We start from the raw sequence: 19,988 nt of genomic DNA on the forward strand, positions 1-19,988 counted from the left end.
TAGTTACTATTCTGATGAAGTATAATACATTCCTGAAATATAGGTATAGGACAGAGAACTCTTGACATTTCTGTTCTGTGGTATTTGTTATTATTGTGCAAACATTCAAGGAATACTTCCTCATATGTTTGCACAACTCAGTGCAAAGATGTCTATTAATAAAACCTGTCCTATTTAATATCTGTGGCCTTTAACAACTACATCTAGCAATTGCTGTAATAGTTTAGTGGGCGTTTTTTAGCCACTACTGGCACCTGAGAAGGGTTTTGCAGAACCAGAACTTTGTACTATAACTCCATGAGCTCTCTAGAGCAGAGGAGATTGGTTCAGAGACCCATTGTTGGCACTGGTTTCTGTCTTGTGTGTTAGTTTACCTTATTGACAATGAATTTCTTGTTCCCCAAATGCCACCATATATTAGATCAGTGTCAATTTTTGAAATCACATTGAGGACAATGTGATTGTCTTCTTTATTTTGTCAAAAGGAAAATGCTTACAAAAAGGCAGGCTGGGAAAATGCATGAATTAAGTTGGTTTTGATGTGTTTAGAGAATGTGTAGAAGGTGTTAGCAAAACTTGAAGTGATGTCTGTACAAAAGAAGTTGCACTGAGAGAATGCTGAGCCTGCACAGTGGGGGATGCAGGAATTTGGAAGGGCTAAAATGTTAGGGGATGGAATGGCCTTACACACTGTCAACATCTTCAATTACCCATTACTGCAAAACATATGATACATTTTTTTAACCTGCTTTTTTTGGTAACAAATCATAGGAGGAGAGGCTGATTTTAATATCTTTTCTGCCCTGCCCAATATCTCTGAAACAAAGTTGTAGAAGAAGAAGCTGTTGAATAGCACAGATACATCCTGTACTGCAGTAATACCATCAGTAAGCTGGCTGAACATGCTGTGTAGTGCTCAAGTCTCTTTTATGCTCACCCCAGAGGCCTAATCTATTAATAGCTCAGCTTCATGCTCTATTAATATTCACACTCTTTTTTAAACTGTTGAAAATCTTGAGGAGGCTGCACCTATTGTGCTGCTCTTTCCTCCCCAAATGCTGAATATTTTAAGAGCATATTCTGGTGTGATTTTCCTGTTCTTCCATTCACAAGGTCAGTGGTGCTTTCTTCTGTCTTGACCTTTCTATAATTGTGCATATGGCTGTGCTTCATGTGCAGTTCTAGCTTGGTTTCATTAATAAAATCAAGACTGCAACATGGCAAGGCTTTTTTCTCATTCTTCTTAAAAATAGCCAAAAAATAAAAGTAATGGTAACCAATTTAGATTAGCCATTTTACACTATTTTCTCTAGTGTTCATTTCTAGTAATTTGGAGATGCTCTTAGCAATGCCTTTTAGAATTTGCTGCATCTTGTCTTATCAATGCTTCTGAATTCAGCCAAAGACTTTCATGCATTCAGTTTTATCTGTGATTTTGTATGTAGCTATAAAGTCTTACCCTTCTGGGTAGACTGTCTTCTGTTTCTGGACAGAGAATTTTGTATTTCCTTAAAACTCCGTTTCCCAGGTAGAATTTGGAGGTCATCTTTCTTTATTTTGTTTTATCTGTTATATGGGCACTAGAATGGTGGAACAGATACTAAAGCTGAGGATGACATTTAAGAGCCAACCTGAGACATTTTGATGAGTGAGGGAGGTTTCCACAGAGAGCAGTTGCCAGAAGGGTTTGCAGAAAGAAACTCTGGTTTCAAACAGCCACCTTTGCACATGAACCTGCATCCCCTCTTGGATGTGTGAGCCTGCACTGTGTTTGTAGATGATGTGTGGCCTGCAGTGTTCCTGTGACTGTTGGCACTGTTCTCTCACCTGCCCCCTTTCCTGCACTCCCCCTGACTCCTAAATTTAAATTTGATATGGTTTTTAGCCGAGTTTCTCTGAGCTACAGGCAAAGTATCTTCAGTTGGGTTCCTGTTAGAGGGAGTTCTGGTCCTTCCTTCTCATGAAAAGTCTAGTCATCCCATAATGTGTGAGCTCTTTAAAATAAGCTGACATAAGAGATCAGAAAATCCTGTTAGTCCACAAAGTAAAGATCAGATAGTTCTTCAGCAGTGACAGTGCAATTACAGCATCCAGCACTAAATGCAATTTAGTGCAGGCTTAGCACAAAGTCAGCTTTTTCTTTTAGGAGAAAAAAAGGAATGGTAGAGAAGTTGTAAATGTTTATGTATATCAAAAGGTCATGCTTGGTGTTTGATAATTTTGAATTTGCTCTATTGTAAAACTGAAACTCCTCCCTCATCCTGCAGTCTTTATTTTGCCCTCTGTGCAACCTGCTTTTAAGAGATTAGGGCTCTGTGCTCTTAATATATTGGAATCTGCTTAGTGAGAGTGCTTTGTTTTGGAAAATAATTGAAACTATGGCAACCCTTGGGGTTTTTTCCAGCTTATTTGTCTACCTCATGCACTTCTCCATTTTGGTGGATGATTAGCATACTGGAAACCAGTGGTAGCTGCTACTGTTATACAAATAGCAAAATAAGTTCTGTAAATATTAAATCCAGAATTGTTTATTTGTGCTTTAGAAATCATTGAACACAAACTGAATGTCATTACAAAACTGAGAGTTTAAGGTCTCTTCACTATCTCAGTGGCCTAAGTCTACAAATCTGTAAGTGCAGAGCAAATGGTTTTGGCACAGGATCACTAATTCTGATCAGTGCTTGCCTGCTGTGTGCTCCCTCTGATTTCCATCAGGTTCTCTAGAGCACTTGTTTTATGTTTGTTTATGTTCAAACTTGTTAACCACACGCAGACATCAGTTTACATAAATTGAATTTCTGTTTCTCTTGAATATGACTTCTCTTTCCTAGCTTTCAGTCTCTTGCACAGGGGATTGTAGCCTTAATTTATTTATTTTTCTTTTACACTTCTGTGTTCAGTTGCTGCTGTGATTAGAAAATGGGTCATCCTTGGATGAACTCTTATGAACTGCCTCTTCCAGAGAGGTTGCTTGCCTGGGAAATTCTTGTAGTGGGAGCCATCTTAAAATCTTCCTGACAGCTACTGGTGACCTTGTTTTGTAATTACTTGTGGTTCTGTCTAGCTCTTCTAAAGTGTTGCTTCTCCATGTATGAAAAAGCTTTTAAAACACATTATAATTTAGATTTCCAGTCTCTGGCTTCTTTCCAAATAAAACCTTGATGTCTCAACAGTTAAAACTGAGAAGCTCTGTTGCATGGTCTGTCTGGCATTTGCACTGATAAGTGGGGCAGACATGCCTGGCAGTCAGCCCAGGGGCTTCAGCCTCCTGGAGCCCCTCTGGGTGGGGTTGTGCAGCTGAAAGCTCTGCTGCCTGTGCAGCCCCTGAAATGGGAGGGGATTCTTCCTCCTCCTCCTCCTCCTCCTCTTCCCCTTTCCCAGTTAAATATGCATGCTGATAAAGTCTTGCCTTTATGCTCTCTCTTTTTATGGATATTCTTTCTCTTTCTGTGCTAGTCTAAGCACTTCTCTGAAACTGGGTATGAAAATAGAAAAAGCCAAATTATAGCTACTCTCTTACTAAAAATATTATGGTAAACATATGGTTTGTTATTTGTGAGAATGTTGACTGTGCCCTGTGGTTGGGACACTAAAACAAAATTCCTCTTCCCAAGACCTGTGAGATTTATTAGAGGTTTGTAATTTGTTTCTTATAGATTCCTGAAATCCGATTTTTTTATCCAGTGCTGGCTTTTTATGGTGTATTTCTTTCTGGTCCTGGGTATGGTGCACATGCACGACCACCCAAGCATTTCAGTGTGTGTCTGGTCTTGCTGGGGTTGCATGCAGCACATCCCCCAGTCTGTGTGACAGAGTTTGTGCACTTTCATTGACAGAGTGCAGTGGATTGTCACTGTAAAGCATCTTCTTAAGGCTTTCTTCTCACTGCTGTGAATGGTGGAATATAAGCCCTTGCTTATACTCAAGGGCTTCTGGTCACTTTGCTGCCTTTTGTTTCACTTGCCATAATGGGGTTTTTTTCCCAATAAAGTGGTTTTCTGATTGGCTGAGAGGCACAGCCATTCCCTGCTGCAGGATGGTTTGGAAAGGTCTGTTTGTCCTCAGGGTGCTGTTGTGCAGTTGTGAGGCTCTGCTTTGGGACCAGCCCAGCTTTCTGTGTTGGAATTAATGCTGCAGCACTTGGAAGTCGTGACTGGGAACGCTGGAGCTCAGCTTTTAATGTGCTGCAATTGCATGTTTGCAATCCACGGGGAAGCTGAGATGCTGCTTTTAATCTTTAAATGATTTGGGTCCTGGTCTCTTGAGTAGAGGGCAAGGATGTAGGGGCTGTGGGCTGGCAGGATGCTCTCTGAGGAGCTGCAATATAGGGGTGCTTTCTGTCACAGTCTGCTCTTGTCAGGCTTTGCCACTGCCTGCAACACCTACTACCTTGCTTTTTTTGTTTTAGGTTGAGTGGGTTGTGAGCAGTTTCTGTCTGTGTTCCTGCCGTGATTTGTAATTTGAGAGTACAGTGAGAATGCCCCTAGATGTATTTCATAAAACTGAAAGAAATAAATGATTGCCAACACAGGTGAGAAAAGGTCACTGAACACTTATTAAATGACTCAGAATCCATTGGTGCTTCTGAGGGCAGTGTGAGTGAGAGTGTAAACAGTGTTAATGCTGAATTTTGACACAAATAATTCTGGACTCTTGTATTATCTCCTACAACCTCCAGGTTTTGCAACCTATCAAAGGGGAGGAAGTAAACCTTATCCAGTGGCAAGTAAGAATTATGATATATAATTGTAGGTAGCCAAGGGCACTCCAGAGACTGATCATAAACCAACTGTAATTCTTAATTTCCTACCCTGTTACAGCCTCCATTGCAGATTATTGCATTTCTGGCTTGTATATTTTGTGACTCCTTAAATGCTCTTGTAAGGAATGGGGATTTGTGACTTAACATTTAAGGACATTCTTTTTACAAACTGTAAACCCTTTTGCTCTTTTTGCAGAAATTAAAAGGGAAATATTGAGATGTGGATTGTATTGTTCATGCCATTCGTGTTTACATATTAACAGATGAGACATTATCTCTGTTGCTGGCAGATCAAATACAACATGTTATTGTAACAGATAGCCTAAAGCAAGATAACCAAAACCAGAATTCAAGGAAAAGAAATAATTTAAACTGAAGTAGTATGAGTATTTTGATTTGGAAACATCAGAAGACAGAGTGAGAATTTGTAAATTTTCAGATTTAGAGTTTTGCTGAAGTGCTAAGATCATTCATCATGCTTAGGATGATGATGATCTGCTCACGTGTTTTTATTAACCTCTAGGTTAGGTGCTGAATAGTGTATTTCTGGCAGTGCAATTAAATGTTCAGAACCAGATCATTAAATGTCTCAGGAAGCAGTCAATTTTATGGTCCTAACAGCTAATATAGTAGTAAAAGATAATATACCTTAAAGTTTATTTAAATATTTGTTGTGGAGCAGCATTCATCCATTCTTTCTTTTGTTTCTTTTTTCATGCATTCCAGAAGTGTGTTAACTTGAGTAATTTTTTCATGCATTCCAGAAGTGTGTTAACTTGATGAATTTTATTTTAAAATACCAAATTTTGCAGAGTTATCAGGCATCTGCAATATTTAGGGAAAACATAGCCCCAGTGTGGTGTTGTGGTTGAAGATGGCAGACAGCTAAAGCACCACACAGCTGTTTGCTCACTCCTTGGACTGAGATGGGGACAGAATCAGAAAGAAGGTGAAACTCATAGGTTGTGATAAAGGCAGTTTAATAAATGTAATGGAAACATCTGTGTTATCAACACTGTTTTCAGCATAAATCCAAATTTTCAGCATAAATCCAAAGCATAGTCTCATACTGGCTACTATGAAGAAAATTCTCTGTATTCCCAGCCTAACCCAGCACATGAAGTAAGGAAAGAATACAGTTATTTTTATGTTAAAGTCTGCACTCTGCTGCCTTTTGTCTGACTATTTCTGCTGCTTCCATTTTGCAGCAGTTGCTTGAAGAAATACATTGAAGTGGCAGGTTGTCACATGGAACAAAATCAAGGCATGTCTTACTAGTCCAGTGGTGTGGGTGTGATTTATATGCCTACACTGCTATTACTTGAGCTTGTTTGTACTTTGCAAGTACATGAAGCAGGATGCATTGCTTCTCACAGTAAAATGTTAGTGCTTATGTCTGTTTGGATGTGTTCCAGTAGAGTTTGGTCAGCCAGCTTCTAAAAGACACATCCTCACATTTGTATTAGTTCAGCTGAGAGTAATTTCACTAGAGCCTTACTGGGAAATAGAGGAACATTTCGATTTTTCTCTCCCAGGCTTTATTTGAAGGCTTCTGGACTTACCATAGGGAAGCTGAGGTGACCAGAATGGGATAGGCAATGGGTCAAACCACTGATGTAATACTGATGGTATCCCTAAACTTGACTCAGACTCCTGTTACAGAGTGAGCCTTGGTGTGCTGACAGCCTTGTGACAAGTCATGGAGCAGCTGGTGCAGGGAAAGCCTCTGTCAGCTTCAGCAGGTTGTGCTGTGTGCTCAGAGCATGGCAGTTCTTAGGGTGAAAACGTGGGAAAGGAGGGCATCAGGTGAAATGTAAGGACAAGAGCTGCTGTCCTGGGGTCAGGCTGGTTCCTTCTTGCAAACTACAGACGTATACACTTAAGAATTTTTTAGAGAAAATCCCTGAAAAACCCTGAAACAAATATTCAGAGAACTCACAGTGAACAGAAATGTTACTCAATGACCTTGAACTCCTTGTGCTGGTCACAAGGTCCGTACCAGATCCCAGGAGTTCAAAACTGCAGCTTCAGGCTGCTGCAAATGCCTGCATTTCATGGCAGAGCCATTGTAATGCTTTGTCTTGGCAGTGGGTGTTTTGCTTTCACAACTGAAGGTCTTTGTGTCTTTTTTTTTTTTTTCAGTGTGCAAAGGAACAAAAATTGTCTGTGAAAGGTACTCCTCTGTGCCTTGCTACAGCCATGACACGACACCCCACAGAGACTTTGATGTTACTACCCTATTATTTTCTTTATGGTATTGATGCATTTATAGTAAAAATTAGATTCCATGTTGCTTTTTCCTTGGGTTTCTAAAACTGAAATCACAGGCACATCTAATACAGGGTTTACTTTTTGGTTTGATTCTGTGTTTTTTCATCTTGACTTCTACTTACCCAGAGTTGCTGGATTTACAACTTAGGCAATATTCTTCCTGTTCTGATTTGAAGCAATTGTTAGTTGCAATCTTTATCTTAAAAAAAATAAGAAAAAAATGCTAAGAAACAACCTTGAAGACTTGGCTCAGTAATCTGTTTTATTCCTTCCCAGAAGTACACTGCCATTGGAATGCTGGGCAAGGCTACTGATACATTAGATGCTACAGGAAAAGTAACTGAAGAAAAACCGTATGGTAAGCATAAATGTATCTGTACACTCAATGCAATTTGAAGGCATAAGTGGTTTCTGTCATAGGAAAGCGGAAGAGATGTTTGGGACTCTGAATTAAGTTTAAATGTGAAATTAAACTAAGATTATTTCATCTTCAACTTCAGTGCTCATATAATTCAAACCAGCTTCATGCAATTATGTCCAACGCAAGTGTTCATTTCTGCTGGAAAAAAACAAACCAGGCATTAGATTAGGAGGGAGGAAATAGAATTGGGCAGGACTGTGTCATTTTCAATCCTTGACAGGCTGACAAATGACGTGCTGTGTCCAGTAACATTTTCCTCTCTCACAGTGCAGTCCCAGGAGTCCTCTTTTAGTAAAACCCTTTAAGGCCAGTGGAGCAATAAAGTACTTGGATCTTCCCTCTAGGACACCACTTCACCTATAGACTGCTTAACATTTAATGAGGATGGCATAAACTACATTCTACATATGGCTTTTTTCCAGATCTTGGTCTTGCTTACATCTTTAATAAATTTAATTCTCTGACTGACAGAGCACAGGGCAAGGGTATAAAGCTTCAGAACTCATCCTGACTGTTGCTTTGCTGGGCATCTTAGAAACAGTGTAGTAACACAGTAAATGTATTTGTTATTAGTTCTTTCACAACCCTGTGGAAGAAAATTAAAAAATAATAGGTAACCAGTTGCTTAGCAACTCTACATGTCTGACATTCTGGTAATAGGTACATGAAGTAAATAATCTTTTTTAATGGTGTGATGAAAAGCCTGGATTTCATTTCTCACTTCCCATCTCCTTTCTTTTGCAGTTTTCCTTTTCTCATGAGGCAGGCAAGTATAGTTTCTTGTCCACATTCTAAATAGTGTTAATTACTAGGCAGTGTTATTCAGAGATGTTGGATCATTTATTTGTGCTTCAGGATCAAGCTCTAAGTCTCTAAGCTTCTGGAGGCCTGAGCATCCACATGGTGTTAGAGTTGCCAATACCTCATGGTGCTTGAATGAAGTGATGATTCACTTTCTTGGTATTTATCTGTATAAAAATCCATTTTTTGAAACACTAATTTTGCTTTTTTCATTCTGTGCTGTTTACTGCAGACAGAATTTAGAGTGTTGTTTTTGTGTGTGTTTCTCTCCCTGGCAGCTCCTGTTACAGCAGTTCCCACCTCTGTTGTGGTGTGTGCTTTCTGTGCACCACCTTTCTGTTAGGCTGTGTGCTTGGGGAGCTGATTTGGCTTGAAAACATCCCCTTTTTTTGGGTTGCTTGTCATTTTAAACTGAGATCAGTTGGATGATCCAGTTCATCACATGGTCTGATGAAGAGCAGCGTTGGCATTGCTGGGGCAGTGCTGTTTGGGGTGCAGTTTCCTTTTGCCTAAAGTGATGGCTGAAGGAAATGCTCATGACATTGGTCTCAATTGCTTTCCATGTTGGTGCAAATCAGTCAGATATGATTTCTTCAGAAAGAGAAGAGCATGGATACCCCTTTATTACTCTCCATGGTACCTACATGTTTTGTATTCCTCATCTTTTCCAATGTCTTCTCCAAAACAGTTTGGTTTTCTGCAGGATACTCTCTTTGGCCCACCATCCCTAGTTTCTAACCCTGATAGGTACTCCAAGAAAAGGCAAACCAGATGTTTAAGTTCAATTTCAGTTTTCTTTTGACACCTACGAGAATCCTTGGAGAAGCAGAGCAAGGGAATAAATCCTGCAGTGCCAGCATCATCCAGGATAGGGCCTTAGTGCAGAGAAAGGGCACTAAACCAGTCTGCAAGATGTACAAAACTCTTCTTGAGTGACTTCATTGGAACATAAGAGGAAAGTGCCTGCAGAAATTTGCCAGCTATATTAACTGTAAGGAAGTGTTACATTTTAGTGCTCCAAGTGTCCCTAGACAGCAGCTTAGGAAGCAAACTGTACAGTTAGTCACAATGTCAGGATGTGCTGAAGAGAGCTCCGTGCTTTTAACCCCTTCTGAACTTCTCATAGCTTTTTGTTTCTTACCAGACAACGAGTTTGCATTTCCCCATGAAATGAGGTTATGGTTCCATACTGCTGCCAGGCTGTCAGATGCTGACTTTGGAAGCAAGTAGCATTTAGTATTCCTCTGATGCTTTTTTGGACACATAAATGCTGGTAGCCCTTTTTTAATATTTGTAACTGTGTACAGGAATGTACATTCTGAAAGCCACTTCCTCCCAGCTGCCTACAGGCTATATCCAGACATGGAGAATAAAATTAATGAGGCTTTTCTCAGGTCTCTGATGATTATGCTGAAATTATGTTTAATAAAGGCACCTGAATCATTTTGATAGTGTAGTCCTTTCAGTATTCTGGTTGTCTCTGTTTTCAGATAATTTGTGCTGGGTCAGACTGAATTGAGGTAATTTGCTAAACTTCTGGTATGCTGTTACAGATAATTCTTGTGTTCTCCTTTGGAGTAGTTTGTTAACAAGCACAGGGCAAAATCACCCTTCACTGAAGGCTTTTTGAGGTTGTGGCACAAATGGCACCTTTGGGTTTGGTAACTTTATTTTCCTTCCTTTGCAGCAGGAAAATCAGTCAATAGTCACCAGTGCTCAAAAGCACACCAGATCTTAGCAAATGCATCTGTAAATATTTACTTTGATAACACACAACACAGCTCTTGTTTGTTAATGGCTTAATGCATCATTCTTCATGTGGGGATATTTTTTCTCCTGAGACAGAGCTTGCCTGTATCATGAGTGACTTCCTCAGAGGCCACATGTAGCCTCTCAGTCAAGGGAATATGAGGTCAGAGCCAGAGCTGAACTCAGGTGGCTCATTTAATGCCCTGGCCACAAATGCAGTTCATGGGGTGAAGATTGGAAGGAGAACTCCAAGGGGCACTTATGCTTACTTCTTAAATACAGAATTTTAACCTGAAGCAGCCTGGGGTTCACAAGAAGGCTGACAACATCGCTGTCATGGGGCCAAGTCATGCTGACTCTCCACCATGTAGTTTTGTTGTGATACATTGTTAAATAGAAACAAGATTGAAATAACAATGTAAAAAATATTCAGAAGATTCAGAGTTACTGTACAATTGATTTTGTTGTTCCTAGTCCATATTCTGATGTAAATTGGTCTCTCTCAGCATCTCAGAGTTTTGTGCCTTGTGCTTTGCAACCTTGCTGTTAATAACACATCTTGGGACAGCTGTTTGGGCCATTGGGGCTGCAGAGTGTGCTTTATAGAAGTGAGGAACCACAGGATCATCTCCCAGAGCTGCTGTGAAAAGAAATCTCATCTTTTCTACTTACAGCACGAAGTACATCTGGCTTTTAATGTTTACAAATAAATATCTGTTTCAAACTACAACAAAGGCTTGAAAAATAAATTTGGTTGGTTTATGTTCCAGAATGCTGTTGACTTAGCAGTGATGACACTAATTAAATATTACTTATGAGAAACAGGGCTAGTCAAACCCTAGACAGTAGAAATGCACTGAAGTGCATTGTGATTGCAGATCTTATGTTTGCACTCTCTAAAAAAATTAGGGATGGATGTTATTTCTGTTGAATAGAGCTTCAGAAGACCAGTGCAATCAGCTACTTAGGTTATAGTCTTCCAATAAAAGTGGGACAGATGTCTATGTGTACTCTTAAAAGAAAGTACATTGCCTAAACCAGCTGTCTTTCTTTTACAGAATTTTCTTACTAAAATTGCCTTACTTAATATATAACTATACCCCAGAGTACATTTGCAGGTTAGTTGTTAGACAGGGAAATTTTGATGTGTTGTTTCAGATAAAGTCTTTTTCTACACCAGTGGTTTTGTTCTCTGATAATTTGTTGGTTTTTTCCCTGCAGTTAGGTTCTCTTAGAGAGAAGTTCCCAGGGTTAGATGAGCATTTTATTCTTTTTGGTGCTTTTTAAAAAAAAAAAGAATATTCCAAACATTGTAGCTTTTGTATAGTTTCCAAGAAAGATGAGTTTGCAGCCTTAAGAGGGGAATTACAAAAGAAAGTATTAAGGAGGATTTGTGCCCTTCTGAAAGTATCCAGATTGTCCTGATCACCTTGGACAGTTTGTTCCACTCCTTTTGTGATAATTCACATTCCTGCCTACAATCTGGTTTTTATCTCTTTTCTTTGGTGTTTTTCACCCCATCTAAATTCTGAAGAGAGAGAACTCTTACTTGTGTCTGCTTGCAGAATGTGATTGGTGCCATTAGTGCCATGTGAATAATCAATACTAACATACTGACTGTTTTCTTTCCACAGACCAGGTAACAAAAGGAGATCTTGAAAGTGTTCTGCAAAAGTTCACAGGGGACATCATGCAAGTTCCCCCACTGTAAGTTCATGGTATTCACTCATTCTTGACACTTGTGTTCAGCTGTCAGGGCTTGCCAACAGAAGTCAGTTCTCTCAGAAGTATTAAGACACATTTTGACAAAAGGATAGAGACCAGGCAGTCAGGAGTTTAACATTTGCAAGTGCAGGTCATGCCTATTTGAAGATCCAGCACAAATGGTGACCTGTGACTGTTTTGGGTAAATGTAAAGTAGCCAAAGTCTTGAACAGCTTTGCAGGGCTTGTCTTCTGTCTTCCAATCTCACTGCCATCTCTGTGGAAGTGCCTTAAATGACTTTGAATTAGTTTTTTGAAAACTTAAGAGTACGATTGAGTGATTAATGACTGAGCTTTTGTAGCTTAGAAAATTTCATGTGGTCAGGTGAGCCATAGTAGCTGGCAGTGTGCATGACTTAGGTTGTGACAGATGGCTTTTCTGGTGGTTTCAGCCAGCCTGCTTTCCTTTGCATTTGCCATGTGTCACTTACTGTGCTTCCAGTGTGAGCCCTGTAAGGTCAGTAATGCCCCACGTGTTCTGCTTCATGTGACCTGTTTCAAATTGCCCTCTAAAATGGTCAGCAAGATCCTTTTAGATTTTTCTGTGATCATCTTTCTGTCATGACCAAAGTTGGAGCTTTGGATAAAGTTCCATGTCATCAGTGAAATCAGTTTCTGTGGTTCTGTAGTGGTTCCCTAAACATCCTGGAATGTGGCAGCTGCTGTTCAGGAAAGATCCTGGTGTGGGACAAGTAAAGGGGCAGTGTAGAATGACAGGAGTTGCCTGCGTGGCTCCCAGTGCTCACACTGAAAACAGAGGATGCCCTGCTGACTGCTGAGACACAGGATGCTAGAGGCAGCTGCAAGTGTTGTAACCCTTATTTATGAAATAAACCCTTTTATTTCATAAACTGCAAAGTGAGTGATAAAATGCTTTTAAAACCGTAGAGCAAGAGAGAAATACAAGGCCATCTCTTGTTTTCTGGTTTATGTAGCTGCTGGTAAATGGGATGATTCTGTGTCCAAGAGATTTCAGCAGCACTTGCTGGGTTTTTGTGGGTTTTTGTGAGTACTTGGAGAGTTGTAAAATGTGTGCTACCCTAGTACAATATTACCAGGATCTGGAGAATGGGAAGCCTGTTCTGTTACAACCATATGACACACATTTTCATGCTCTGTCTGATCAGCTATTCTGCTTTGAAGAAGGATGGAGAAAGGCTTTCAACTCTGATGAAGAGAGGGGAGGCAGTGGAAGCGAAGCCTGCTCGGCCAGTGAGAGTGTACAGCCTTTCTCTGCAGCACTTCCAGCCACCGCTGTTCACGCTGGGTAAAGGTCAAAGATTATTACATAGAGCAATGCTCCCAGCTTGTTAATGTTTATTTACACTCAGATTGGGACTAACAGAGTGAAATGGGTTTCATTTCACTCAGCTACTTATTTTGGTGTGAGCCCATGTGCAGAGACTTTCACTTTGTATTAAAAGCCCTGTATTTTGGTTTTAAGTTAAGCTGATTATATCTAATCTCTCAGTGAGGCAAAATTCTGAGAGACTGGTCAGGGGATTATTTGCATCTGTCCATGATTTTGCAACCTCCATCTCATTCCTCTCTCAGGTCTGCTTACTGCACTTTGCCATTCCTACTCACAGATTCCCAGACCTGCTGGCATCTCTCTCAGGACCAGTTTCAGTTATTGTCAGCCCCCTTTCTTGTTGAGGAGGCAGGATCTTATCCTTCCTTCTGTCATTCATCAAGAAACTTGGCTAGTACATTAAGAAGCATATTAATAAATAAACCAGAAAATACTCTTGTAAATGTTTAATGCTCCTGTAAGGTCAAGATGATGCCTTGAATTGATCTGTCTGCCCAGATGATCCCCAGTCCTGTGATGGACCAGATGTTTTATGGTGAGCAGGTATGAGTGACAGAACTCAGTGCTGTGTGACTTCAGCCCTTTATGGTTGGGTGACAAGGAGCTGATCACTGGCAGAGGGGGAAGGGGAGGGCTGAGAGAGCAGGGAAAGCTAAAGGTGAATTTTAAAATTTTAATGGAGCTGCCTGTCTGCAGCACTGACAGTCAGTTTAGGCTATACTAGAAGTAATTTGCTTTCATCATTAGAAACACAGAATCAACCTGAAATGCTTAAAATGAATAGGACTGAAACATTTCTTAACATACCACAGCAGGTTCTTAAATTCTGGTGAGTTAGTACAGTTGCCATTTTATTTGCTTTCCCTCCTGTCTAGCTTAGCAATTTCACCCTCACATATGTTCCAGGATGAATAATTGATGTTGCATCCTATAAATATTTTATCACTGGGTTGTTTGCTTAGCGCATTTTTACATTTATGTGGGGGCATGGCTTCTATGTAGATTTCACGTGGCACTGGCAATTTACCATGTCACTTTTAACATTCCAGATGTTGAATGTGGCGGTGGCTTTTATGTCAGGAGCCTGGTCAATGACATTGGCAAAGGTAGGCATGAAAAAACTGCAGGACAATGTAAGGAACAAGTGTGTGTTTATGGAAAAAATTTGTCATTCTGTATATCTCAAGTAACTAGACCTGTGTGTTATTTTGCAGAACTGTAGTGCTATCACTTGTTTTTATATACTCAGGTAATTTCCTTAGGGGCATGGGGGAATGATGGCTAAATAATTGCCAGGGACCTTGGGGGCGAGCTGATAAAAATGGAGCAAGCAATAGCACTGAGCAAGATAATGCAAGGCAAGGGGGGGACTTTTTCCCCCCCTCTCTTTCATGTGTTAAATCTAACTCAGATTAAGGATGAGAAGAAGAAAGATACTGTCTTTTTAAACATTATTCATCACATTTTGAAAACAGATTGCACAGAACATTACCATGCACATAATAAACCCTATTTGCTGGAAAGACTTCCACACTGGTGATGATTTTTCGAGTGTTTTCTTTCTCCTCTGCCTGAACAGTGAATAGTTTTGCTTTCCCACAGGGTTATTTGTCTTGTGCTCTGTATCTATCAAACTGCATGATGGAGAATAGATAATCCATTTCTAACTTCTTTTTTTTTTTAAATGATACATTTGTAGGAAGGCAAATAATGTGGGATAACCCTATGAATTTCAATGTTGTTATTTGTGCTTAGGCAAGTCCAAGTTTCTGTTACTGCCTTCTGAGCGTACTGGCTTATGTTTAGCCCTTTAATGAAAACCAAGATAAAGTCTGTCCATGGCTGGCTTCTTTTCAAAAATTGAAAATGAAATAAAAAGCTTCCTGCATCAGAAAGTATGGGAGAGAATATTTTAGTGTACCTGTGTGCTTACACTGACAACAAGTCAGTGCTTGTTGCTGTTATGTTTTGTAGCTTCTTGATATGTAATTATGTCCTGCTGGTATTAATTTAACATAGGAGAGCATTTGTATATTTTTTTATTTTTCCTTATCTTAGTTTCTGTTATCCTGGTAGGCAGCACAGAATAAAAATGTTAAAAATACCTCTTGAAGGCAAGAAGTGCTAAGGCCTCAAAATGTGTAAAAAAATAGTTCAAGGTCACTTGAGAATGCAGAATGTTCTGCTTACATCTTACAACATTTTTTCCTCACTTTCCATTCTGATCTAAATCTGGGAAAACTCTTGACAGCTTTCTGTCAATTTCTGAACTCTTTACTACACTGGACAGTTATTGAAATCAAAAGACATCCTTGGGTCAAATTCAAGAAGATACAAATGAGTGATGAATCCTCATGACCTTCCTTGTCAAACAGAGCAGAATAACATAAAAGGCTACATACAAAAATGTATATTTAGTGAGCTGGAAGTGGTTACACTTTTAAAGTTTATCCATGTGCTTAGTGCAGTCCCTGTTTCCTCCTTTGCTGCAGAGCTCTCCACCTGTGCCTCGGTGCAGGAGCTGACGCGCACCAAGCAGGGGCCGTTCACGCTGGAGGAGCACGCCCTGCACGAGGACAAGTGGACAATTGATGAAATTGCTCAGTCCCTGGAGCACTGCAGAGCTCTGCTCCTGGGAGAGCCAGCTCGGAAAAAATTGAAGACAGAACATCCTGGTGAAACTGCTGTGGTCTGTGAGGATAAGTGATAAGTTGGATCAAGGAAAAAGACTGGATGACTGAGATGCTTTAAGATTGGATTGGGATTGTCTGGCCTCCTGTGTAAATCTACAAGTCTCTGCTGGGAAGGTGACAAGCTGCAACACAAGAGAAATGGTTCTTTTGTTTCCTGGGGTTAGAATGTGCACTGAAAATATTCAGTGCTAAGTGTTTCTTTATTGCTTACTTTCCTTCTTGCACACCATAACCGATGCCAAATTTTTATAGACTTTTAAAGAACTTTCAGGATGCAAGATGGCTGCTCTTGAGAATTCATCAATAAAAAAATTATATACAATAATGTCTGATAAATGTGTTCCAAAATATGTTTCTGTTTCTTTGCAGCTGGTAATCAAATCCTGAAATGCCATGGTGACAAGTCTCTCATAGCTTAAAGGACCCAAGAATGTGGTGTGGCAATTTGCTTTCTTGAAATTCATTTCAGGAAATATCCATTTTACCAGAGTTTTTCCTATGCAGGTTGTTCCCCAGTCAAATGTTCCTAGAATGCAGTATATGAGGGTGCTAATATTTTAACTTAAGGGAATAGTTTTAAGTACAAACAATCCCTGAAGATGATGGGTTTGTGCCTGCATCTTACAAAAAGGTGGTACATTAAGTGTTGGTTCCAAACTTATTTTCAGTCTAAGAATTAAATGAACATCGTGAAGTTCCTCATTGCAGGGTACCTTTCCAGAATCTATAGGATTTATTTTTGTTTTCTGTACAATAAGAAACTGAAGTCTATGCAAGATTAATGAAGATTTTGTTTAGACTGAGGATAGACTTTGTTTTATTCAGTAAACAATTTTCTTCCTTTTTATATTCTTGTAAAGAACTTAAAGGAAATGTTGAAAATAGCACAAGCAAATTGAAATGGTAGAGCACTACAGCAGCAGCATATTTAAAGTACAATATGAATGAAGTAATGGATGAAGAAATTCTGATTTCAAGGATGAAGAAAAACTTGTGTCCAGTGAGGTAACAGTGGGAGATTTTTGTTTCTTTTTGGAGTGCGTTTTCTGGTACTTTGGGTAGAAACAGGGAAACAAGAGATTTTTTTCCTAAAGAAATCAAAAAAAGCAGAAAATTTAATTTTCCAGTATACTTATCTTGAATGATCAAAGCATTTCATTGAAACACAGCTTCTCTTACTGTCCAAATCTGTATTTTCCAGTTTATGTTATCCCAGCGGTTTTCTAGATTAAGTTCTCATTTTATTTATCTTCCTGATTTTTGAAAAATAGCACAGTAGATATAATGCTATTAGTCTCCTCCTTTCATCTTCAGGGATTTGTTTCTTTAAAAATCAGTGCAATTGAGAAATGTCTCTATTAATAGGGTACATTTGGATACAGTGTTGTAAGTGTCTAACACATTCTTAATCTCATCTGCTTGTTTAATGCTCACCAAGCCTTTCTTGCTATTCCATTTGAGAGCCCCTGATATTTTTAGTTTCAAAACAATTCTATTTCCATCACCTTTTTGGTTAGCTTGCAAGTGGTCTGCTGTAAATATTGCTAACAGATCTGTGATCCTGAGAAGACAGGATCTGCTCCATGGTCTAGTCACTGGAGAGGAATGGAATGGTAATTAAAAAAGGCATCTTGTGGGCATCAACAAGTTCTGGTTTGGGCTGCAAGTCCTGATGCATATGGAAAGCATAGGAAGAGGTGGAATGCACTTGTTCATGTTCAGGAATCTGCACAGAATCAGGCTGGAAAAGACCTTTAAAGACCATCAGACCTGACCATTACCCCAGCAGTGCCAAGTTCACCAATTCACCAGCTTTAGCCTTTTTTCCTGGAATCCTCTCTTCTTCCCCAGTGCATCAGAAATCAAGGCGGAATTTCTTTATCTCAAGTTAATGACAAACTTGTCCCCACATAACTCCTCCTGAAGTACAGAAGGTGTTTCCCTCAGCAGCTGGGTAGCAGGTGTGTTTGGCTGGAGTTGTGAGTGGCTGGACAAACCCATGGCAGGCAGCAGGAAGTGTTCTTGGAAAACACAGTGTGCAGAGTGCAGTGAAGCCATGAACACATTATGCAGTAAGCACTGATGAGTGTCACTCCCATTCCATTCCTAAACACTTGAGCTGTCTGTTCAAACATTCCAACTCCTCGGGCTCCTTCCCAGTGCTTTCCCTGTGTGCTTTATCCCAAGTTCCTCCATGCTTTAATGGCTCTCTGTGCCCTGAGCCTGTAGTTCCACTGAATAATTACTGGGAAGCTGCTGAAAAGTTCTGGAGTAGCATTTTTAGTTATGTTTTAATAAGTGTTTAACCCAGTATGTTGAAACTATCCCGATTTGGACATGTTGTGTTCCCATGGGAACCTGGAGAAATACTTGTTTTAACTTCCTTATTCTTACTAGCATGCTCATCCCAGAGCTACCAGACGTTAGAATTGAGGTATATCCACAGCAAAATGTTTTCTTGTCAGAAGAAAATATCTCATGATCCTGGATTTGGTTACTGACAGTCATGATAACATTCAAGAGGAAAAATGTGTATACAATATTTCTGAGATTTAGAGTTAGTACTGTGAGAAGAGTTTCTGAGATTTAGAGTTAGTACTGAGATCACAGCTGAAGCAAATGGTAGTTAATAGAAATTTTATGGTACTCTGGCCAGAAAATGTGTCTGTGATTTACCATTTCAAATATACCCATGACACAGATTGAAAGATTTGTCTGATTTAAATGAATGTTGTTCATGAGGAAAGTCCTGATGCCAAAGTGTGTCCTGCTTTTTGGGCTGAGTATTGTCTGTCCTAATGTGGACTTGCTGTCTCCATGGAAGTCTGGTACCATAGCCTGGCCCTGAGTGCTCCAGTGCTGCTGCTGCTTTGGTGAGTTTGACAAGGGCTTCAGAATTTGTCTCCCTTTAATGTCTCTGCCTAGCTGGCTGCCTTTCTTCCTTATTTAAATGGTAATTTTCACTTCATAATATATTCCTGCTACCAGCAAAGTAAAACTTTGAGTAACTCCCCCAATTTTGGGATACCTTATTTTTTTTTTATTTTAATAGATGGTGAATTTGCTACTCTCTGTATGAATTTTCTACTCTGTGTATGAATGGCTCCCCAACTAATGAGCAGGGTCATGCTGTTTGCTTGGCAGAGTCAAAGGAGTGAGTTTGCAGAGGTGTTAATTTGATTAAAAAGTCCTTGCAGAAGCAAAGTGAGTGTGTGAGGGTGTGACTGCAATGTACAGCCAGAGGGAAATCACAGAGACAGTGAATGGATTCAGCCAGCCTGGGCAAAATTATTGTCTCTATTGAAAGGCAGTCATTGTTTCTAATAGCTATGGGTTTAATTCTCTTCTTTGTGAGACCTGATTAGGTAAATCACCAATAGTTAAAGGCATGTGAGGCAGGCAGGTTTATCATGTGAATGCTTATGTCTGCTCTGGGTGAGGAGATGCCACATCTCTGCCATCAGCTGCTAAGATCATATAGGTGCAAACTGGCAAAGCAAGATATTGGTAATTGGCAGTGGGTGGTTGCAGTGGTGGAGAAGAAAAGGACTATATTGCAAGAAAAAACCCAATATTTTGCAATTCTTGTTTTGGGGAAATGTTGGGAACAATGCCATGGTTCAGAGAAAGTCGTAGCATGGCTGCCTGAGAAACAGGCCTATGGTTTTGTTATGAATGTGAATGTCTGGGACTTTAATCCTTGTCCCTCCTCACCTCTAGCTCCAAGAAGTGGGTTAAATCAAAGCTGCAGCCTCTCCCCAAATTCTCCATGTCACATTGCTCCATGTTGGGACTGGAGCAATCTCCTGCTCAAACTCTGGGCTCTAAAGGGGATTGTGTGGCTTGCCCTGAAGTTAACAAGAACAGAATGAGGAGGACAAAAAATGAGGCAATGGAAATTGAAATATAAATACAAAATAGCCTCCTTCTTGCCAGACATATTCATTTTAGGTTACAGCTCTGTGTCTGGCCTTTCCACTCTGCATCCCATTACCTTATCTACTGTCTGAGACAGTTCATCCTAAAACTTTTCTTATCCTGTCTTTTGAATTCCTCTCTGGGGACATGGGAGCCTTGGGGTGTATGGTTTTTGGGGGACAGGAAAGCTGGTAACAAAGCAGAACTGAAAAGGATGAGGTGTGTCTGGTCCTTTTCTCACCATGACCCTTTTGTAAGAAAGACATGGTTCTGAATGCTTTAGTGCCATTTCCCTGGG

At 39.9% G+C, this 19,988-nt stretch overlaps 1 protein-coding gene across 1 annotated transcript in view; it reads left to right on the plus strand.

The window, feature by feature from the left end:
• The window catches only part of TRUB1 (TruB pseudouridine synthase family member 1), a 28,972-nt gene extending 11,029 nt beyond the window's left edge, over positions 1–17,943 (plus strand). Inside the window, exons 4-8 of the mRNA XM_058029577.1 lie at positions 7,310–7,391; positions 11,639–11,711; positions 12,895–13,040; positions 14,129–14,185; positions 15,572–17,943. Coding sequence (XP_057885560.1) covers positions 7,310–7,391; positions 11,639–11,711; positions 12,895–13,040; positions 14,129–14,185; positions 15,572–15,786 — 573 coding nt within the window. The 3' untranslated portion in view covers positions 15,787–17,943. The remainder of the gene's footprint in view (positions 1–7,309; positions 7,392–11,638; positions 11,712–12,894; positions 13,041–14,128; positions 14,186–15,571) is intronic.
• The last annotated feature ends 2,045 nt before the right edge of the window (positions 17,944–19,988 follow it).

This window comes from Melospiza georgiana, chromosome 8 (assembly GCF_028018845.1).
Source record: "Melospiza georgiana isolate bMelGeo1 chromosome 8, bMelGeo1.pri, whole genome shotgun sequence".
Classification (NCBI taxonomy): Eukaryota; Metazoa; Chordata; class Aves; order Passeriformes; family Passerellidae; genus Melospiza; species Melospiza georgiana.